Source organism: Cimex lectularius, unplaced genomic scaffold (genome assembly GCF_000648675.2).
Source record: "Cimex lectularius strain Harlan isolate CLEC.00 unplaced genomic scaffold, Clec_2.1 scaffold153, whole genome shotgun sequence".
Lineage (NCBI taxonomy): Eukaryota > Metazoa > Arthropoda > Insecta > Hemiptera > Cimicidae > Cimex > Cimex lectularius.
The window spans coordinates 449,024-474,184 of NW_019392833.1; the positions used below are offsets into that span (position 1 = coordinate 449,024).

The 25,161-nt window shown below is 32.8% G+C and overlaps 1 protein-coding gene across 1 annotated transcript in view; it reads left to right on the plus strand.

The window, feature by feature from the left end:
- The first annotated feature begins 365 nt into the window (after positions 1-365).
- The window catches only part of LOC106670577, a 36,155-nt gene continuing 11,359 nt past the window's right edge, over positions 366-25,161 (plus strand). The window contains exons 1-4 of the mRNA XM_024228551.1: positions 366-502; positions 7,046-7,130; positions 22,473-22,565; positions 23,619-23,861. Of these exons, the coding sequence (XP_024084319.1) occupies positions 7,050-7,130; positions 22,473-22,565; positions 23,619-23,861 (417 nt within the window). The 5' untranslated portion in view covers positions 366-502; positions 7,046-7,049. The remainder of the gene's footprint in view (positions 503-7,045; positions 7,131-22,472; positions 22,566-23,618; positions 23,862-25,161) is intronic.

A 25,161-nucleotide genomic window follows, 5' to 3' on the forward strand; every position in this document is an offset into this window, starting at 1 on the left:
GCAAAAATATCAAATTTCTTTTCTCTTTCTCTTAATTATGAATCATTCCTACATAAAAGCTCAAGCGCAAAATTGAAAAATCCCTTTGAAAATTTCTATGGTAAATAAATTCTGATAGAAAGTTTATTATTGAATAAACATGTAAATAAGATAATTTATTCATAAAAATCGATTGGATTTTTCCTCTAAGGTACTAGGTATTTGTCAAGATATTAAATATTTTACCACCTTCATTTTTAAAAGCTAATTAGGTAGAATTAATTCTACCATTTACCTTGGACGACTCGTACGCGTGTCGCGATATCGTGGCATAGGGACGGAGGCAATGACAAGCTAATTAATTTTCGGCATTAAAAGGCGTGATTCTCAGAATCGATACCGATCTATTCATTGTCTTGAGCCGGGCGAGTGGGAGTGAAAAAAAAACCTTCAGGCATCACTGCGTATATTTCAGTGTAGATTTCACCCTGGACAACTTGGTTGACAATTATCTCGCTACAAGGTATGATTTAAGTAGTTAAACGTCTTCGTAAAAAAATGGACCTATGGATTATTTATTCATTGGGTGATACAGCTTGACGCTCTGAAACTGTACGAATAATTTATTTCTCTTCTGGAAAATATAATAATCGACTTCTCTAGTGCAATTTTAAAACATATCGATTTAAAGTAAAAAAAAACGTTTTTCAAAATATCTATTCCATTGTGAAAATATTCAAACTGTAAGTCTGTAGATATTGAAGGAATGTAATATTGTTGAAAATAATGTCGACAAACAATTGACTCTTAATTGCCCTAACGAGTGAAAATAAAGGTTTACGAAAACTTACACATCTTAACAAGGAAAATTACGAAAACATTTCGCCCAAAATAGAACGATTGTAAACAGCTTACAAGTAAAATTACTGTTTACTAGGATTTTCTCTAATATATGTTTTGCAATATTGTAACTAAAATAAGCCTGTTTTGGGCTTGTGGACTTTTATTTTTTCGAATGATCCGCGTTGTATAAGAGGTCGTACGTGACGCGCGCTAAGCCTAATTTGTCTTTAAATTATCATTTGTTTGACACATCACGCTGACAGGACCTCTGCTATTCCTCGAGCGTTGTTTGTGCAACGGTTGGCGTAATAAGGTAGCCTTGAAACATATGTGATTAATTGGGTGTATATACATATTTGTCAGCTTAGACGTTAATAAAAGAAAAACAAAAAATAATAAAGAAAAAACTAGGTGGTTTATTGCTTTGACCATAGTGGCTGTGATTTGGATATTGTACCATCTTTAAAGTTTAGTATATTTAATTCGATACATATCAATAAACTTCAATTATTATTCAATTGATAACATTTGAAGCCAAATTTCCAAAAATTTAATTTGAATTCAGAAAGAAAAACCATGATTCTGTCAACTAATTTTTTTTTTTTTTTTTTTTTTTGTTAGATGGACCTATAAAAAAATGTATGATTTTACCATTTTAAACATTATTTCTTAAAGGAAATCTTTATAAAAAAAGAATATACATCTTGTTTAATGGTTTTATGGTCTTACATACTAGCCAAGGAACGAACAATAATCAGAATACTTTTGGGGGCCGGAAATTCCAGATGACGGCGGGAATCGAACTCACGACGGAGAAGTTGAAGCGCTAATCGCTTAGCTATAGTACAATAAATTAATTATATGATATGCAAGGTTATTGATTTTTAATTAATAGATTGATTATATAACTAATGCATTAACTGTCTCATATGCGTGCAAATCAATACCAAAGACAAGAGAAAAATTTTGTTATGGATTTATAATTTTATATGAATTTATTTATTTTTAAATTATTATGAATTTATTAGAAAATTTAAGGTTAAATACATAATAATAATAGTATATGACATGAGTATAATAATAATAGTATATACTAATATTGGTATGTATAAAGAAAAAAAATCCATGTACATCCTTAGGAAAAAATATTAATTTTACATGAAGCAGACCCCTGTATTATTTTTTTACAAAAAATACAGTATGTTTTGATTGATTGACTATTCGGCTACCGAATACCGCGGTCCCGAAAATTATATATTCGTACATAGCGTCATCCCTCAGCATAAATAAATTTTACAAAATGAAATGATCGATTTTTATGACGTTTGGTAATAAAATTTTCAACAAATTTTCATTATGTGTAAACAAAATATACGATGGAACAACAAAGAAACTCACTGATATTAATTTTTTCAATTATAGGATTAGATTAAAAATTTCGTAACAGACCAAATCAAATTTTGGTCTTTGAATCAATTATTTTTGAAACCGCAAATCTCTCTCAAAGCAGTTAAATAGAGAAACTCTGTGATAGTGAATCTTCGATACATTCACTTTTACAACCGTAATTTTTTTTTTTACTGGTCTCTTTTTCAGAGTAGCCCGCTCCCTGTTCAGCCATGTCGTGTTCCTTAGAGCAACTCAGGATTAATTAATTAATGTAAATTTTCAAATTAACAAGGGGCTACAATTTTCACATACTCTGTATAATCTAAACTGTTACTTCCTTTTCTTTTTTTTACTATCATATTATAATTATTCATATATGCATATATTTTGCTCATATAGGGGAGGGTTAGTCTACTATATTTCCGTAATAATGAAACTTAATTAAAAATTCCTAAATCAAAAATGTCGTCTCATTTGGTTGGTGCACTTTCGAAACGTAGGAATAATCGTTGATAATTTTACGAATTAATAAAATCCGACTTGGTTACATTCACTACGAGAGAAATCAACCTATAACAATCAACCTAATAATTTTCTTTCCTGTTTGTGCAAAATCGGATGCGCTTCCGGTCGAAATAACGTACCGGTGCTTTTCTAATGAATCCATTTCGTGGTGACAATAACGGTTGTTCGAACAAAAGTGAAGTAATAATACAGTCTTACTTCAATGTTATAACACTCTCGGGAAGCATTAGGAACTTGACGTTTTAATGGGGAAATCCGTGTAGACAAAAAAAAAGGTGATACGTGATGTAAAGCGAAGTTGTTTGGTAAATTAAGCTGAGAAATAAGCAACCTTCACGGTGTTTTAACAAATTATACTGGGATGATGAATCTTGTGAAAACGGCGTCAGCCGCTTCCTTGGAAATCAACAATTTATTTTTTACTTTCGATAGCATCGCCCGAAATGGATAAAAAGGGGCATTTCGATTCACAGCTCGAACTACAGTAACGGGATAAATTAAAAATAAGATTTCGTAACCGATTTCGTTGTCCGCTCAGAAAGTTTGTCTTTCTGTGTCATTGTCAACCGAGAAACGATATCCATTTGAAATCGGCACGACGCGGCGTGGAAGGAATTTCGGTATAACGTTACTTTTGTAAGGCACTATTTGTCGATAAGGCGAATCAAGGATAGAAAAGATGAAAGTGGGGTCAATATACGTTTAGTAAATTATGATTCTATTCGCAGATTTGTTTTTTACAACGATCCTGATTTCAAGCATTAAACGCTCATCATCAGTTTGAAGGAGTTACAAACACGTCTGTCGACATGAATTGTTTGGGTGAACCCGCCAATCCGGCGTTCCAATGAGAAGCTGGTTTTTAATGCCGCTCAATTTTGAACGTGCGTAAAACGTGAATTACAAGACAAGTAAATATTTTCCTAATAAATACTATAAGAAAATAATTTTAAATTAGTGATTAATTTGTACGTCAAATATTATTTAGGTAAATGTTTAAAATAGGAGGAAAATCAAAATCTATTATATTATTTATACATTTATCTTCATGTTTAATTTACATTTTTTATTTCACATTTTTCAAACCAATCTAGTTCCCTTCCTCAGTTGAAACTGTATAACTCTCTTGTATTTAAATTTAAATTGAAATTGTGGTTTTTTTAATTTAGGTTAACCTTGTCTTTAGGTTTTGAGAGGATATTTTAAGTGTGCACCTACCTCTAGAAGCTACTCTAAAACTTTCTCGTTTCAAATTTTACCTACTTTTTCTGATACTTCACCAATGATGAAGCAAGAAAGAAAAAACCTATTGGTTCATTTTTTGTAGGGTGGCAAAGTCCGATTATTGCTTCTTTTAAAGTTATTTTTTTATTCTTTTTACTAGCAACCTATCGATATATATTCCATTGTTTATAGCTAAGGTTTGAATTGTTTCTAATTTTTTTATAATTACCAGCTAAAAGACCCTACCTTAAAATTAAAAACTACACTTCAAACAGCTTTAAAAAACTGACTTTTTATTCTCAAATGACCAATTTGAGGTTAAAAACTTACACCAATGAACGCGAAACCCCAATGTTATACGATACGGTCAAAATTCACAAAGAAAACAAACCTTAATACCAGCAGTGTCTTTTTATAATTCTCCAGGCTACAAATTGCCACAAACACAAATAACAATAGATATAATAATTAAAACCCACACTAATTTCAAACCTAAATTCGTTATTAACAATTCTTTAGAATTGATAAAACAGTTAAAGAACATAAACATATCTAACAACTGTGTTTTAGTGTCATTAGATGTTACTAATTTATTTACAAATTTACCTGTTAAATAATGTACTAAATCAATAAACACAAACTTATGGAAAACTCTATTAACGAATTTGTAAAAAATGATATAATAGACCTCTTAAATTGTATCTAAATTTTGTAAATTTAATAATAAATTTGATCATATGAAAAAGATACAATGGGGTCTCGATTATCCCTAATTTTTGCCAAAATATTCATAGATATCTTTGAAAAAATTATTTTCAAATCAAATAATTAATTCATTGAAGCGTTTTTTTGTTGTTTTTTTAAACGCTATGCTCAAGATATTTTATGTATATGGTTCAAAATTCCTCCAATTAATAATTTTTTACATTAAAAATAAATAAAGATGGTTGCTTAATCTTTTTAGATTTAAGACCGTCCATAATAAATAACCTAATTGAAATAGACATACGTAGAAAACCAACAACTATAGACTCTACGATACCAACAATTCTTGGACCCAAAATGCTGCTGATTTCATTTGGCTCACAGACTCGTCACAGATTGACACTCCCATTAACACCTGCTAATTATAAAAAAAATACAAACAATTAAAAGATTGGCTAGAAACAATAGACATCAAGAAATATTTAACGATAGGTTACTAGTAAAAAGAAGAAAAAAATTAACTTTTAAAGAACCAACAGTGGGACTCAGTCACCCCCAAAAAATAAACCATTAGTTTTTCTTTCCTCGTCATACATCCGTAAACTATCAGAAAAAGTAAGTAAAATTCTCAAACTAGAAGAAGGAACTTTTAGGGTAGCTTTAGACTTACGGGTTCACTTAGAAATATCCTGTCAAAACCTAAAGACAAGGTTGACAACTTGTCAAAAAGCGGGGTTTACAAACTTAATTATAACGATTGCAATATTAAATAAATAGGACAAAGTTGCAAAGAAATTAAAACTAGAATTAAATAACACTTGCTTAAAACGGACAAATTTTGAGAATTTAAGGACCATCTCTTTCAGGAGATGCACTCCTTCAAATCATGTCAAGAGAGGTGTTTGTGTGTCCTTCGGCTGATGATGAGCGTTTAATGCTTGAAATCCGGATAGTTACTACAAACCTGTGAGTAGAACCACCATTTACAAAAAGCGAATCACGGATTTCCCATTGGAACGGAAAGACCACAAAGTGGCGGCGGAAGATTGGATAGAAAGTGACACCCCGTGACAACAGCAAACGATCCTCTTAGCCGCCCAATTTCCTTCAATTTTATTTGCCCACCCGATTAGCCGTGAACTGAGGATTTCACGGAGGTGATTATCCGCGTCATTGGCTTTTTAACTCGCTCCTTTGAGCCGTCGGGTATGCCAAAGAACTGTCACGGGACCATCCACTTAAGAAGATTTCTGACAACACCCTGTAGTTTAAGAAGATTTCTGACAACACCCTGTAGTTTCTTCGTAAATATACTTTACATTAAACAGATAAAATAAACACTCCAATCAACACTTTTGTTATTGATACTCTAGACAAATTTCTTACAATTAACGTGAATAACAAGTTTCACTATAATTTTGTTTATGAAACTACACTAGGAAAACAGTTTAAATAGAAAAGTTTCTAGCTTAAATAGAAAAAGATTTTCTAACTTAACAATGTACTGAACTAATAAAAAACGTAAAAATTAAGAAATCTTCACAAACTTCTTCAGTCCTGCAGTTTTATGCCTTTTTACTCGTCATAAATTTTTGTTTAATGATGAAATTTATCCATAAAACGATACTTTGAAAACGCAAAATAAAGATTCTTCATATCTTAACATTCAAGTAAAGTAAGTAAGAAAAGTAACTATCCGTTGTGAGTGTCGCGGACGGGTCAAATTACTTTACAATATTTCTTTCATATTCTCAATTTAAAAAACCATGGGCTGTGCCGGGATTCGAACCCAGGGCTGCTAGCTTGGCATAGAGTCGGACGCCCTAACCTCTTGGCCACCTCGGTCCCCTAATCTCATCTAATCTCATCATGACAAAAGCTTTACACAGTAGATATTTATTTTTGTTAATTTTCAACGTAAATTTAAAATTTAAAAACAAGACAATTACAAATTTTAAAAATCAGGGTAAATCAAAGAACTAACACAATTAAGGCTCATTTGTACATATAATTTCCAAAATTATTCGAAATTCTTTGAGTCACTCAATGGTGTTTTTTTCAATCTTGGCGTGTTTCTTTTTTGAACATTTTTCCCAAAAAATAATATTTCATATAATTAAGTATATTCATTTACTAGAAAATCCTATTACCAGATCCCAAATCGTATATATATTATTATTTATTTTAAAAAATTGAATAAGTAAGAGCATTTTGTTAGTGAGTTCACAAGTTGCAGTTGAAAATTCAAGAACATTATTACTTTGTGTGTTTTTTAAGTTGTCAAATCGTTAGATTCCAATTACACCTAGGATTTTGCAAATTATAATTAACTGAATCATTATTATTTGAGATTGAGTTTAATTTTAATTTTTCTTTCTAGGAATATGAGGACAACATTCCTTTTACTTTTTGTCGGTGTGGCCATAGCACTGGTAGGAGCACATCCCGTAGATGTATCAAGTCAAGTAAGTAACTAACTTGAAATACAGTATCTCATTTGAAAGTGAAAATTTTAAATAATTAATTATGAATAATGTATGTGACAAGATTAAAAAAAAAACACCTTACGCTCAGCCTTGAATGGTTTTACATTGAAGATAATATTCCCATCGTTAAAATCTACAACAGAAGTCATACCTGCAGCCACATAAACTACAGATAAAACTTACATTGGGAAAATTTTAATTCCTTAAACTTGAAGGAGAACTTACAACTTGGTTTCGCGATATTTTTGATATTGTTTAAGTTTCTCTGTCAAAAAGGTTCTGATGTCTTTTTTTATTATGAAAAACTCTTAGCGATTTCATGTTGCATGTATGAGAAGGCATTAAATGACATAATCTGTAATAAGAGAGTGTGAAATAATAAGTTGGGACGTAACTACGATTTGATCGAACTGAAAAGTAAAAGCGTTCGATTTCTAAGGCTCTAATCTCTTCTTCAGTAAATAAGTGTAATAAAATTATACAACCGATTTGAAGCTTTTTGATCGATCGAGGTGATTTGTGGTCAGTGCAAATAGTAAGGAACGAATAAGTACCAAGTGATAGGTGCCTTGTGCTTTCTAAGACTTGTAAAAAATACTTTCACTGCTTTCCTTGCTACTCGCCGTATCGAAAACATGAGAGTCGCAAATGAAGCGTTGGAGTGTGGCACGCGCTCGCTTTTCAGCGTCGGAAACTTGAGAAAAGTCGTGCTTTTTAACTTCAAAGTTCAAACGATGTGGAGGAGGGGGCAAGGTACATAATCGCCAGTGGTTTCCCAATATTTAAAAAGCTACAGAAATGAAATCACCCGGCGACCTTGAGTTCGTTCTAATAACATTTGAAGAAAATCAGGGCAAAGCTTGTGTGGAAAATTGGGGAGGGGAAAAATTAATTGACAAAAAATACACTTTCTTCCTATTTTATTTAGTAATATTTGTCAATACTTTGCATAGGAGTACTTCCGATTTACAAGTGAATTAAAATGTGGTTTATGTAATAAAAACATATCAAAGATTTAATTAACTTACAAAACGTCCACGCAAAATCATACTTTTATTATTGAATATTTCTACATAAAGCAGGCAAAAATTATACGAAAAAATATAATTGCAAATAAAAACGAAGTTAAAAGTTTGGTAGCTTTAAGAGTAGTTAAACTAAAGACATCAAATTTTTCCCTTTGTCTATTTAAAATAAATAATAAACTATCTCAGATATAATTAATATTAGTTTCAATATTATACATTTATTTTTTAAAAATGAGAGCTAAGGTCAAGTTCTTTCCAATTGTAAGAAAATCAAGGTTCATTATTTTCTATTAAAGGCTAAAAAATATAACCTAAATGTATGAAGTACTAATTTATATATTTTAACCTTAGTACAATTTTAATTTATAATTAAATACCCTTTTCTTTTCTTTTTTTACGCTTTTTAATTTTAATGTGTTGATTTTAATGTTTTCTCATGGGATATTGCGCGTGGTTCAGCATGACGTAATATTATTTCGGAGGTTCACTTTTTCCTCTAATGCTTCTCAGCTATATTAAAACAATTACTTAACAACAGAATGGTTATATTTCACAGAAAAACAACTAATTCTTCCTGCTTAGTACGTAGGAACTGACAACAGGCCTTCTTTTCTATCCAGCATTAAAATTTCCCTGCTTTATGAATTCTGACAAGATTTTATCTTAAATTTTTATTGATTTTGGTATTCAATACTAGAATTTTGACATTTCGGACATCCTAATCTTTCAGGAGTGTTTCGGCTTCTCGCTATCATCAATGCTGGTACTGAACAGGCAGTCAGAATTGAAATTAAACATCTTCATCCCGGAAACTTCAAGACAATGTTAAATTCAAAACGCCTTAGTGAAAGTTTGTCAATCTTTTATAATTAATGAGACCGAACTGCTATTTCTTCTCGTTAAAGACGACCGGTAATTCACTTATAAAAATGATGTCTCATTAACCAATCGGCTGAGATTATGTGCCGTTAATTACAAATTTGTCAAAGACAAAAACTCACTAATGTACTCATTAATGTTAACCTTAAAAAAAAAGAAATCATATGAACGTTGAACTACGAAGTAGTGACGAAAGAGCTATTAGTGTTCTTAATAGACGCAAATCTCTACAGCGGAAAGATAACGAGCATCCTTACGTAAGAGGATTTTATACTTGACATGGATTGGCAATTTTTCCTTACCCAGGTCCGTGCTTAATGCAATAAAGCTGTTATTACTTTCATTGCAGCACATTGTCGTTAGACTTAACAATGCGTTTGACAAAAGTTGATACATTTTTAATGCGTTTAGCAAAAAATTAATTATAATTTTGGCGTTTTTGGTTTAAACTTTTGCCGTACACTATTAAAAATGTGTGGTGATTAGTGACCGTTAGTCGATGATTATTCAGAAATCGTGAGATGTGGTCTTGTGTGATGTAGGTTTCAGAAAAACATTTTCTTTATCGTGCCAACGTTTCGATCTTTATTGAGATCATCTTCAGGGCTTGGGATTTACAAACATTGTTTAAATTTAACAAAAATATGTAGGATGTGGAAAAAAGTGAATTTATACAATGCAAAAGAATATTTGTTTATATTCAATCAAAAACGCAGAAACGCTACGCAGAAAACAAACACTTTGAGTGAGTAGAAATACTTTGATTGAATATAAAAAAAATATTTTTTTCATTGTATAAATTCACTTTTTTCTACATCCTACATGTTTTTGTTAAATTTAAACAATGTTTGTAAATCCCAGGCCCTGAAGATGATCTCAATAATGATCGAAATGTTGGCACAATAAAGAAAATGGTTTTCTGAAACCTACATCACACCAGACCGCATCTCACGATTTCTGAATAATTAATAACTATTTGCTGATTTCTAATAATATAACTAGAAATGTTGCGGAAAAGAATGTCCATATCCTTCAGCATTGACCTTGGACAAAAGTCATGATTATATAATTGGACAAAAATCATAATTTCTCTACAGTAATCATTTTGCCAAAGATTGTTTGAAAAAAATGGAAATGGCATAAAGGAAAGCAGGACTGAGCTCAGGAAACTCAATGGAAGAAAGGGAAAGCGAGAAGGACGTATGAGCTGGAGCCAATTTTACGACATTTCCAGGAAAAAGTTTATATTTGCCCGTTATTAAACATAAAAATGACGGTTTGACAACTGTATTCTGGATCGCCCAGTACATATATATACCTTTAATTTTGTTGAGTAAAATTCAGTACTTTTTGTCACTTTTATTGCCATCTGAAATGTGATGCAAAGAGGTTATTTTGTTGGTTCGAGAAGCCTCCTCCGGCTGCTGAAGAACGAAATGATGTAACGATGTTTGAGAGAGAAAGGCGGTAGGCCGTCGTTTACATCGTCTCTTGAAGATAACCAAACCTTCGATCCGACGGTGGGAGAGAAGCACACGATTGCATAAGTGGAGTCGCAAACGCGTGTTTTGTCCGCGACAAAAAGACCCGTCAAAAGTCAAAAGTGGTGCCGGCTCTTTCCGGGAGACGGTTTCCGGTTGTGTCACCTGCTCGGACTTAAAGAGTGCTTCTTCAACGGCATTAAATAAAATTTCTTTTTGGCCGGTTAACAAGAGTTTGCGTTACACCCCAAGAGACTTTCGACGATTCAGCCTTAAATGAACTTCCTGCACTTAACGAATTCCTGAGCTTAAAATCTTCAAATTAACACTTATTCAACTAGATTTCCATATAAATATAGCTACTTTTTATATATAAATACGTTACGATGAAAATAGATTATCGACCTGCTGGATACAAGAAGTTCTTTTCAGAGGATCCTCTTCCTCTTCCGAAGATCCTCTGAAAAGAACTTCATAAATATGTTACATAAGAAATAACACATTAAATTAATTAATCTTTAATTAAGGTATTGTTTGAAATAAAAAAGCTAGTGTCATAAGCGGGATTCGAACCCACGACCTTCGGCTAAATACGCCGCTCCTCTGCCACTTGAGCTATCGTTTTCTCGATCCACTCGGACACCAACTTCCCATCTTAAGTCTCCCATCGAATTTTTCCTCTTTTTTGCAATTTTTCAAATGTCGTGTAGGGTGGGTTGAGATGGGAAGTTGGTGGCCGAGTGGATCGAAGTTACGATAGCTCAAGTGGTAGAGGAGCGGCATATTTAGCCGAACGTCGTGGGTTCGAATCCCGCTTGGGACACTAGCGTTTTTATTCAACCAATAGCTTAATTAAAGATTAATTAATTGAATGAAGTTATTTGGTCAAACGGACTACGAAATATAATGAATATTAAATTAACTTAAATAAGAAAGAAAATTAAAAAACATGTTTTACAAAGCGAAAAATTAAAAAAAAATGATCAAGTAACATTAAAAACATAAAATCGAAAATTGTGAGAGTATCACAAACTAAAACATACGATTATGAATTCACCGGCCATCGCGGCAAAAGAAAGTGGCACTTTAAAAGCATCCTGACACTTACTTCCGACTCGCCATTGTACATCAAATCATTGCTCAATGACCGGTTCCCATAATGCCATAACTCATAAGCATAAGCATCAAGGAGTTAGATCACTTTTTGTTGCCGAAGAAAATGATAATGCGGTGAGAATTCGACTCAGATCCGTCACCGCATCATCATTCTTAGGGAATAAAATGATCGCCTTGATACGAGTTACGCGCGTGCGTTTTTGCTCGACCTATGCGTTATGTAAGATTCAATGAAAAAAATATAAACCCAGATAAAAACGAAGCGTAAAGTTTGGTAGCTTTTAGTACAGTTAAATTATAAACATCAAATTGCCCTTTTGGTCTATTTAAAATAAATCATAAATTCTCCGATATAATTAATCAGCTTCAATATTGTAACTTTATATTACAAACCAGATATAAGGTCAACAAATTATATGTTCTTGGATCCATAAGTTTCAATATTGTAAATAGATGTTCATATTTGTTAACTTTGAACTTGTTTGTTGTTAACTTCAACATTCACCCCGATCGAAGTCACTTCCCGATTTGCTGACCCGAGGGTCGCCACTTCAGGGGGAGTTCACCTACCCCGTTATGCCGGCTGGGACGGTTTTTTTCCCTCTTAGCTCAGGAACCGTCGTTTCCCAACCAACGGGGTTAACTCCAGGAGATTTAGACAGCTAGGTTGATTCAGCTCTCACCGTATACAAAATATAATCTAGCCTAAAACTAACATCTATAATTCAATAGCCCAAATAAATACATTCACACCAATTTACATTGCGTTCATTCTGGTTATTCGGTGGAATACTCGATATTCCACCATCGACCTACACATATATTAATAATAATAATAAGCTAATGTAAATTTTGGCTTGAAAATTATTAATTGTAATTTTACAGTCCTGATGAAAAAGATACTGCTCAAGAATGTTCGATGAAGGGTCTGAGTTTACGTCTTATCCCTGATTTTTAAATTGAAATTATAAATAAAGAACTTTTTAATTTGATTTTTTTATAAACCTGCTATCTTTTTGTTGTACGTGCCGCCCAGATAGATGGAAATCCGCTTTATCTTTACAACGTGTTGAAAAAACGGACTTTTGCACAATAAAGGAAATGATTTTGCGTCATTAATTCGAGTCCGACGGTCGGATGGGAAATCTTGCAACCCAGCAGCTCAATTTGGCCTTTTTTTGCTTTGCCTCGATTCCACCTCGTTTTGCAACCGGCCTCGGAAAGCCCGGATTTATTATTTTTTTGAAAACGCGATCTCCTCAGGAAGGTTTTCGTCATAACTCATAAACAATTGAGATGGCATGACATTTCACGTCTTGAGATACGGCTCAAAACAAATGGGCGAACTTTCAACAAAACACGGATCGTCAGTTAGACGTGACGAGGTTTTAAAAAGGCTGTTCTATATTTTAAAAAAAAATGACGATCTGGTTAGAAATTACTTCTGGCAGAGAGGAAAGGAAACATTTAGTGCCATTCCGCAGTTTTACTAAAGAAAACCTACAAATCTAAACATCCATGATGGTTTGTCTCATCATGGACAGCAAGACAGTATTACTATTATGATTTTTTATGTTTTAAGTTGTTTTGCCTTTTTGGCTCTTATACCATTTATTTCTTGCATAAGATGACTGTAAGGAGCCTCTTTTCGAGGATGTGTATAAAAACCGTTTACAAAAATGCACCTATAGAAAAGTCCAAATCCTATTAGGATTCGGGGATTTCTGGGTCCTCCGTGTCCCCTAGCCCAACCAACAACCGACCCGCCATCCCAGATGGACGTCCCGCTCATCGAGCATAGCAGTATTCACTTTATATTTCGGTCAATTTACAACTTTTAATAATTTTCAGGAAAGGAGAAATAAGCATTCCACTACTTTTAATTCTGCCGATCAACAACGTACCTAGATTGAACGGAAAGCCCGACATTTCAGTATAGTATATTTGATCAAGAAAGAGCTTTCTCTCTATTTCGTACTCCGGACATTCCAAAATATGTCCGAAGTCCTCCGGAGTGTGACATGCCTCGCAGTTGTATCGTTTCCCTTATGTTAATTTTGTGCACGAAAGCACTACAAATTGCATGCCCTACTCTAAGCCTGGACATGGCTGTGCAGAAGATCTTTCTCTTCTTTCGCTCGGAACTCCACGGCCTCCTCGGGATTATTGGAAATAGACATATTTACTTTTTATAATACCGCTTCGTACGAAAGTTGTAATTTCTTTTTTATCTCCTGCTAAATTGGGCTTCAAATGTCATCTGTAGGACTCGTTTTTTTTTTTTCCAATGTCGTCCCTACTCGGGTTACTGATTTGGCCAATTGGTAACAGTCCCTCTTGCTTGAAATTTCTTTCGGGTTTAAGAAAACTGTCGAAATTTCATTTTGGCGTTTCAACCCGTGTACATTATATGATATTTAGGTTTCATTCTTAAAGTCGATATTAAAAAAAAAACATACTGAAAACCAAACATAACTTGATAATGTTGAGTTCTGTACGATAAATTTAACAATTACTATGCTAAAACTCATTTGCAATTCAAATGGTGGATGAATTACAAGTTAAAAACTCAGATTATTTAATGCTGAACATCCTTTTAAATAATTTGATACGCCTTAACTTCGTTTTAAAAAACAAACAAAAAAGAATCCATTTATAAAAGAAAAGTGGTTAGTAGATAAGCACAATTGAATTAAAATTCCAGTTTTTAAGAACCCCAGTTATTAAGATAGTGCAAGTGTTCTGAACAAATCCATTGTTCTAACAGCGTTCTAAATTACATTATGTAATTGCCACCTTGCACACGAGAAGAAATTAAGAAATACGACTAGAACCAACGGCACAATGCAATTTTTCTACAATACTTGAACAGTTTCGCAATTTTAACATGTTTTTGAGAGAAGATCGTTTTAGACGATCAAGACCACACTATTTCCTCGATGACTATACACTTTTACACCCATTAACAATTTCTGTATTACTTTCCCTTTGGTCTTGTGAGACCACGGTTTGTCTGACTTTCGGACGTGATCTTTTGTCCGGTCGTACTTCAACCGCGAGACCGAACCGGCCTGTTCTTTCTTGTGTATTATTTGCTTCCTTCACTTCGGTTTCGTAACGTTCTCTTCGTTTTTTTTGTCTGTTTGTAAGAATGTCTCCTGATTTTGTGTAAAGAAAAAGCATGTCATCGCTGCTACTGGATGAATTTCTCGTCCACTAGACATCCTTTAAATACAGCTTGTACAAACAGAAACCTCCAGCCACAAGAGTGACCAGTACTCAAAAAAGTACAATTTACAACCTATTTAGTTTTTCTATAGTGATAAGTAGACACGGTAGCATACAAAAAACATCAAACTTTTAACAAAAATCAATATAAAAGTATTCAAATTTGATCGAAAAAGCTAATTTAACTCTCTTATAAAATGAGTAAACTCACTAATGATCAATTACCTTTAGTTATGAAAAAAGACTTTCTCATAAAGCCGTATCTCATAAAGGCATTTAAAGTTTAAAAAAGTATAGCGAGACTTTTACTTTCACGCCCGACCTCGCCCAACCTCCATGACCTTGTAAGGTCGAGTCTAGCTCCTTTCCTTCCACTGACATGTTACCAGAACGGGAGTTTTTCTGCAGACTCATAGCCGTCATTTCGAGACCGATTCAATTAGTCATTTGACACAATTACAAAAGCTAACCTCTTTATTTGCACTGGCGCTATTACCGACAAGAACATTTCTACAAATGGTCCAGTCTAACAAACGATCATATATCAGAAGTCGTACTTAAAAAAAACAACTTGTAAGCAGTTGTGAGAATTAAGTCGTTAAGTCTGATTCACTTACAAAGTTTGCGCAAATTAACAAAACGCTGTCAGATTTTAATTTATTTACAACTTCTAATTTGCCTTTATAGAATGATTAATGAGCCAAACCAAATTAAATTTAAAAAATATAAAATTTTATTTTTTACCAGTTACCCACCTCTTCATTTTCCGTTGTTTATCTTTGTGTATTAGCCAGGCACGTAATTAAATGCAACCTCAATTTCAAGAAAAACTTATATGTGGTTGTATTTTTAAATTATTTACAAACAACCGCCAAACTAATAAAATTGAAAATGATTATAGACTTAACATAACCAAGAACCATTTGCTGCAGTCCATCTGCTTTTAATATACGCTTTATTATTTTAATTAATTAATTTTGTCTCAATGTTTAAAAAAAACTTTCAATTAATTAAGGTTTTCAGTTGAGATAAAAAAAGTCAGTATGACGAGCGGGATTCGAACTCACGACCTTCCGCTAGATACGCCGCTGCTCTACCACTTGAGCTATCGTGACTTCGACCCCACGAAAACTAGTGAATTTAAAAAGTTAAATGAAGTATATCTTCACTAAAGCTCTCCGTGGTCATTTCATTTGTCGCCGAGAATCAAATAGATCACACGACTTTGAAAAATGGCAAAAGGAGGGAAAATTCAAAAGAAGGGGTTGAGATGGGAAGTTAAGGTCCGTGTGGATCGAAGTCAATAGCTCAAGTGGTAGAGTAGCGGCGTACCTAGGCGAAGGTCATTGGTTCGAATCCCGCTCGTGACACTGATTTTTTAATCTCAACTAAAAATTGGTCAAGTGGGCCACGAAAACTAGTGAATTAAAAAAAAAGTTCAACAACTTTTTACGGAATGATATTACCGCATGTTTCAAACCTGAAAAACCAGAACCGTTATAACTACCAAATTGTTTAATTACAAATAATATTTTTTATATATTTTAGTTTTATGGGTGATCATTTTACCTTTTATTATCTTAAAATGAAATGACGTTATAAAAATAGTAAAATTTTGTTCTTAAAGCTCTAGTTTTTGTCAAGGCAATTGTTAAATTGCATTTATAGATTTTTTTTTACTTTTAAAATTGGACCAATTTCGTAATAGTCGTTTATATATATGGAATGCTAGTTGATACGTGACACGGTCCTTTTAAAACTGAAAAACTTGTGCCAGTGCATTCCGTCCTACTTGTGGAAAAAAATCACAACCTTGCACTAAAAACCGAGCCGTTCTGTCAAAATTGCTCTGATAATCTTGCAGCATTCCCCGAAGTGGTGAAAGTTTTAAATAGTAATCTCTACAATCTTTTCTTTTTTTTAATTCCAGACAATCCAACTTTTCAAAGACGATAGTCGATAGCAAATCGACTCCTCGAGTATCGGCCAAAAACCATTGATTCCACCTTCTTTCGCTCTTACGAAAAGAAAATTGATAGTGGACAAAAAGCGATATAAATGACGGGCTAGAAAGGGACCGGTTCGAAACTTCGGAACGAGGTGAAGGTCACAATCAGGCAACGCTTTTACTAATATTGCTACATACCATGGGCTACTGTTCTCATTTTTTAACAACTTAACATATACATACACCACGTAAAGTGATTGTTTTTAATCAATTGCAAACTATAAGTAATTTCGATATTATTGCTAAATTGAAGATAAACTCATAATTCAAAAAGTTTCATTTCTTGACTTCCATGGGGTTATATTCGAAGCAGCTGTATCTCCTTTAGAAACACTATGCAAACGTTTAGTCTATTGTATCACCAAAATTCATTTTGAAACTGGGCATCTTCGTAGATAAAACTCGCGGTTCGCACTCGCATATTTTTGCTCTACTTCACAGAAAACATTGAATCTTGAATATGTAACCCAACAAGCACTAGCCTTAACTTTAGCTCTAACCTGACCTAACTTAACCCTCTTTAACCATATCTGTTCCTTTCCCTAACCCACCCCGTAACGCGCAATTGATGAAGGGAAAATAGTTATGCAAAAATTTGTCTATCCAAGTTAAAAGTCTTCTCTTTTATGTAAAAAAAATTATATTTTCATAACCTTTTAAAGTAAACATTAAGAATTGTAATTTTTGAAAAAAAAATTTCCTTCCAATATCACAAATCATATTTATATATAAGTTTTAGGGCCGGCAAACTAAATTGGTCATCGCCAGCCCTCTCTTCCTTAGCTTTACATTTCTTTTCTTATCTTTTTCGCGTTTTAATCCTGTAATCATTAATTTCTCTTTCTGTTTCTCCACCTGAGTTATGATATTTTATATATTTTTATGTTACAACGGTAACCAATTCTCTATTTTCTTTGCCCAATTGCTAGCCTCTTTGTACCACAGGGCCTCGTCAATAAAATGGATAAAATAAGACAAATAACAAACACAAGTACACCAAAACAAGATAAAAACATGATAGTCACACTATCCAGGAGTACACGATATTCCTCGGGGTAATTGGGAATAAACCTTTCTATTCAGGCTAATAAATTACATATAAACAGCATAAATCATTCACACTATCCCAGAGTATTCGATATTCCGCGGGGTAATTGAGGGATAAACCCGTCCATTCACACAATTAAATACATTCGTTCCAATAAATACATATATCACATACAGGAAGACACAAAGATCCTATATATAATTAAAATATTTATGGCCCTGAGATAATGGAACAGCAACCTGTGCCTGCTGCCGTGCCTCAAAGGACATTCGGGAAATCGTATTCTATGCTGACTAAATTCTTCGCGATGTTATTATGTGATCTACCGTGATAAGCTCTCTACACTACGTGGTCTGACCACCATTAGAAGGTGTGCATGTGCTATCTTGGTATGACCTATGCGCAACCTGGTATGACCTGTTCACTTCTAGACCCAGCCTCCGCAGGCCATGTGTTATTAAACGGCAATAATGTTCAAAATAGGACAAATGCCCATTATTGTTGACAGTGCAATAAATCACCACGTCTTTAATTAAATGGACTCCAAATAAAAATTACTTTTTAAAAAGAATTTTATTGTAAGAGCTACAACTGTTCAGACGGGGCTTACAGCAGAGAGTGATTAAAATTACAATAATAAACTTGTAGGAAGGGAAGGGGTTTTAGATTAGTTATCAGTAGACATAGTGTCAGCAGTGTCGGATTACTGTTTCCTTTCCTGTAACTTTTGACACGAATTTGAAATTCAGTTGATAAGTATCAATTTTTTTATATTTTTCAAGGCTGTATATTTATTTTCTATTAAAGAGGTTTTATGTGAATGGCCTTCTAGTACTTAAATCTAAATAAGGACTTTTCTACTGGGACATTCTTATATAGAAACCATTGTGAAATCTATTTTTTTTTTTTTTTTGGGGGGGGGACGTTAATACCAGGAAAAATTTAAAAACCCAAAGATCAAAATTTTTTAATCGCATTTATTTTAAAAAGAGCGATTGTTTCACACTATAGGTGGAGGGAAACCCAGAGACGTTCTATATCATCAAGTCTAAGTATTATTCTGAACTTTATTGCAGAAAGCGCATAATTTCCTGTTTGGTCTTCAGGTTGAACCCTTCTCTTACGGTCAAACGGGTCCGTTGAATAACATCTTGCGAAATTTACACGGCGTTTTAAAATGAACAAATTGTATTAATTTTCACGTAACTTCTGCATTAAACAATTTTAATTTATAATTATCTGGTAAAAAGATAGGGTCTGAAGTTGTTTTCAATATAATTTCCTTCTTTCGTTTTCTAATAGATAGGATTACATATAATATATTTCTTATAAATTTATTTTTTTAATTTAATGTGTGGTGTTTAGTGTGACCGTTCAAGTCAATGATTATTCGGAGATCGTGAGATGCGGTCTGGTGTGACGTAGGTTTTAGAAAAACATTTTCTTTATCATGCCAACGTTCGACTTTTATTGACATCTTCATGGCCTTTAGATTTTAGATTTTAAAAAATCAATGTATACAATGATTATTCAGAAATCGTGAGATGCTGTCTGATGTGACGTTGGTTTTAGAAAAACATTTTCTTTATTATGCCAACGTTTCGATTTTTATTCACATCTTCAGGGCCTTTAGATTTTAGATTTTCAAAAATCAATGTATACAATGATTATTCAGAAATCGTGAGATGCGGTCTGATGTGATGTAAGTTTCAGAAAAACATTTTCTTTATCGTGCCAACGTTTCGATCTTTATTGAGATCATCTTCAGGGCCTGGGATTTACAAACATTGTTTAAATTTAACAAAAACATGTAGGATGTGGAAAAAGTGAATTTATACAATGCAAATAAATATTGGCTAAAAAAAAATTTTTCTTGCATTGTATAACATTTTTTTCCACATCCTACATATATTTGTAAAATTCAAACAATTTTTATAAATCCCAGGCCCTGAAGATGATCTCAATAAAGATCGAAACGTTGGCACGATAAAGAAAATGTTTTTCTGAAACCTACATTACACCAGAACGCATCTCACTATTTCTGAATAATCATCGACAAACGGTCACTAATCATCACACAAATTTATACAATGTTAGAAAATTTTACATTAAAAAAATGAATTTATACAACACTAAAAAAAATAATAATTTATACAATGCTATCGGGAAAAAAATTTTCTAGCATTGTACAAAATTCATTTTTTTCCACATCCTACATATATTTGTAAAATTTAAACAATTTTTATAAATCCCAGATGATGATCCCTGAAGATGATCTCAATAAAGATCGAAACGTTGGCACGATAAAGAAAATGTATTTCTAAAACCAACGTCACACCAGACCGCATCTCACGATCTCCGAATAATCATTTTCAATTTAATTTTAAATTTTGGTAGACTTTTATCGAATATGCTTTCGTGTAGGAATAATTGGACGTATTTTCTCTTTTTTCTGTCTGCGTGTATGTTCATTTTGTCTCAAACGCGGCCCCCTCGTTCATTTATACTTTCCGCACGTGCCAGCGCAAGGTCCCAACATTTCCAAACTCTTTTAAACAAACCAATCAATCCCAGTTATCTCGGAATACGTAATTACTTTAACGCCGGCTTTCACCCGACCGTTTAATTGTATGTAAATTTTTTTTCTCGAGAATTATGAAAATTAATACCAAAGTCTATAAAGCTTCTACTTTCGACGGTTGAAATTCTCATCCTGGCGGTCTAACAACAAAAAAAGGTGGATTATCTGCCAATTTGCAATTTCCGCCGATGAGAGGATAAACCGTTAAATTGATGCAGCCCAGACATTCACCGCTCTCCCTTTCCTTCCCCTAGATCCAGGTTGACTTTCAAATGATATTTACTATCCCACATATGAATCTTTAAAGGCAAAAAGAAAAAAAAATACTTTCTTTAACTGTCTAGGTTCTTGTTATTCAATATCACTTTTGGTGTTTTAAATGATGATATTAATATCCTGAAATGATCACTTAACTTCTCTTTCTCATCACGATTTTGTTCATAATATACAAGACAGACGTAATAATATTGTCACTTAAAATTTCAAGATTTCATTTTTTTTTAATAAATAAAGAAGTGAATTAATAAATTCTTTGGGGTGAGGAAGTTTTGAAGGTCTTGTCTCTGAAGTTATTACCTAGAAAAGCTGTAAAACCAGATTAAAAAATAGGGATCTATAATCATCGAGGACAAACCCATTATATCAACCACTAACTCTTGGTAAGAGAACAAAAATATTGTTCATTTATTATTATCATCAGTTCAATACTTTCCCAGTTCATTTAAGTCGTTGGTTTTTCTCACCAAAGACTTTTCTCAGGTTCAAAATAGCGATACCCGTTTAATTATGAAGCCAGAAGCTTTTCAGAGCCTTTCTCTCCATTCGCCCGAGATTTCACTCGCTGGTGTTAGGCAACTCTTGTAGGCGGTACTTTCAAGTACTTGGAAACTGTTGCAGAACTTCGTGTGGGCAAACGAGAACTGGAAAAGAGCAAAGCTGTCGGCTATAGTAAAACAACAACAAAAATGACGAGAAAAACTTTTCACGGTGTTTTCTAAATTGGCCCCACGCAAAGCCGATCTTTCCCACGATTCGATCATGAACCAATTGAGTCAAGTTCGCAGCAATAAGTTGAAACCTGAGGGACTAACATAATTAGATTTTTTTTCTTTTCGATATGTTTGTTTGCACCGCAGATTTTACTGGAGGATTCAATAAGATTTCCAGCACTGGCGAACAACATGTGTACAATTGTGAAAGTCATTTGATTCGTTTCACTTCGGTAATTGACGATTTAAACTGGAAAAGATGAAAGTTCACATTTTCTCTTAAAACTAAATAGATGCAAAAACGTAAAATTCTCTTAAAAAACATTTGTCTTAGATTATTAACAAGTTTAGTGCGCATTAAAAGAAAAACAAATAAAAATTCTCCATAAAAACAAAAATAATATTTTTATCAATATAGTTCTAATTTTATTAAAAATAATAACGTAGGAAAAACAATTTTTTTTCATTCAACATTGCTCATTTTTAATATAATTGTCCATTTTTAGTTAATAGTATACAATTTAAATTTAATTATATATCAAGGGTGTAATTTAAAAATGTGGCCGTGTAATACATAAAATATAAATAATAAGTACGCTAAAGTATTTATAATTAATTTAAACAATTATGCTTAATTATGTTATGGTACGTTGTCAACTTTTGATATTATCAAGCTCCATCCTCCTCGACATTGTCAAGATGTGCTTGAAAAATAAAAGACTTTCTAATTTCACACCGAGCATTGTTTTACTGTCTTATTGAAGGTTACTATAAGTTTTTTTTGGAGGACAAGGACTTTTTTGTCTAGAAATCTAAGATGTTTCCATCAGAACAATTTAAATATATCGTCGGACTTATATGATTTTAATATATACATATATAAAAAAATGATACGAGGTTATTTAATTATAATATAAAAAGAAATGGTTTTGTTTAAATTTGGCAATTTTGGTTTTCTTTCAGAATGGAGAAAAATCTTCGACGAGCTCAGGAGTCCTGCACAGGGAACGAAGAACTATCGGGATACTCAGAGATCTGTTCCCTAACTTTTCAAAGGTTTTTGACTATCTTTAAATCCTTCATAACGTAGTAAAAACGTTATAATCAGCAAATAGTTATATTTTGCGCTATCATGAAAATTAATGTGAACCTTTTATTACGCAGAAAAAAAATTGTCTCCTTATAGTTTTCAGTACCGTGTAATTCAGTCAGTTATAAAATTATACAAAAAAAGAGAACTTTAAACAAAAAATAATCTACCAATTTTAAATTGGATGAAATTAGTGGAATTTAATCGTTATATTTTTCCATTTGCACGTTTTTAATGCACGGTCTGAAACGAGACTATCCGATTCTTGCGACTTGCGGGTCTCATAATGTTGGCTCAACCTTTACTTTCTTTTTTTTCAAGCAAACTTGCCTAAAATTAACTAATTTTTTCTCTAAATTTCAAATTTTTTTGCATACGTTTGAAAAAAAAATTAATAAATGTACTTACATTTGTCGAATGTACTATGTTTAAAAAGGCGCACAAGGATTCTTTCATTGATGAAAGTAACGGTTCCTGTATACAAATCAAGAATTGTTGATGAGTTAATCAAACTGATCAAATTATTAATTATAATTATAGAGAATTTTTCCTATTAAGGCTGAAGAGTGGTTGAATGAGAACGATGACCATGATCGTTTTTTAATCCTTTTCCTTACACTGTGGTACTTCTAATATTTTATTGCACAATTAGATTTATGACCATGTTTCGGCATTAATTTACGTGAAATGATTAACTTAAAAATCAAATTAAATTAAATTTGGTTTTATATCTAATTGGTGTAAAGTTGACTATAAATTATAAACGGATTTCATTTTTGATATCATAGAAAGGGCATTTTTCAATATGGAATATGTTTCACTTCTTTAAAAGCAAAGAAAGTGGCGGTTTTTCGTCCTTTTCTTTCTTGCTTCGAAGCCAACATCATGAGGCCCATAGGGTCTTTGAATCGGCTCAAAATCACCGACTTTACTCTCTTTTAACCCAAGACAAAATTTTCCGTGTCACTGATTTTATTTATGGGAAGAACGATGAAAGGTAAGAGTCAGATGTTTCATAGATGATCGACCAGAAAATACAACAGTTAACAAGGATCATATTCCGGATCGTCGGAAGGCTAGTACTAAACGGAGGCGGAGGCGGAGGCGGTGGGGGCGGCGGTGACTCGGATGACGATCGGAGGATATCCATCACCCTCCCGACCTATCCGCCGGATCTAGTCGATGAAGATGAAGAAGACGAAGACTCGACGGACAACACGGAAGCCGGGTCGGATGCGACGACCACCGTCAGCCCAGATGGGGTAACTTGACCCAAAAAAATGACATGATTCGATGGCAAATCTCTATCATTTTCATCTTTCGGTTCACTCGTTACTCCTCTTCCCTTCCAATTACAAAATAATCCAATTTAAATAAACACCGGGTTTCTGATCAAATAATAAATCGCCATCTTTTTGATCTTACCTTAAAAAAAAGTCTTTCATCCACAATTTTATAGATTGTTTTAAAAGATAAAATATTTATTCTATTAACCACAATCAAAATTTTGCATATTTAGCCTGGAACATAAAAAAACCCCATAATAAACTTAAGTTGTTTCATTTTTAAACTTAAATTTCTAAATATTAATTTTGAACTAAAATAAAAACTATTTGATTCTCCATTATTTTGATTTTGATTTAATGCTTAAATGCGATTGCTGTTTTAATCAAGAATTAAGCACGATTTAATAGATTCAACTTGAGAAAGTTCTTCAAGTTTATCCGGCCGAATTGCATAATGTGATCTCTCTTATTTCTTCATTGACACAATTTTATTCCTGTTTCCTCAATTAATCGAATAAATAAAACAGTCAAAAGTCCAAAACGAGTGGATTAACCTTCATTGCTCATGTTTTCTGCGTTATGTTTGTTGTTTTCATAATACTAACAATGTGCATGGGTCAAGTGCTAGCCTATCTCATATAATCTGACGCTATGAGATATTCTGTCATCAAACTGCATCACCGGACATCGTTTATCATCATCATTTTTCAATTAATCGTTCCATCTCGTCGTTTTCCCAGCCGAAAGATTGTAACAAAAAAAATTGTAAATAAATTTTTTCAATGTAAATACGACGTGGGAAAACGATGAATAAATTATTTTTTAAGTCATTTCATTTGTAAGTTCATAATAACCGTGTTTTCGAAATGATACGACTAATATAGCACATAATAACAGCTCTCTTTCATATTCTTGAATTTTCAAAACAATTTTTTATTGTTATCACATTTTTTAAATTCTAATTTTTTTCTCATACAATATTAACATTTTCTTCGGTTTTTTTTCTTATTTTTGCATGAATGTTTTCAAGAGCATTCTAATTCATATGTCAAAATGAATGTTCAATCTGTTTGAAGCATGTTTTTTCTATTTTCATTTTTTTTTTGTATGTTCGTTTGTATATTCATATTTGCACGAGATTTTACTTTTATATAAAATTTATACCCTGTTAATTATTAGCTTGTCTTTTTTGTTGTATATTCGCTACTAAGCTCCGTATGAAAAGTCCACGTCTCGTTTATTTTGAAATAAAGTGGAAAGGACGTTGACTTTTTAC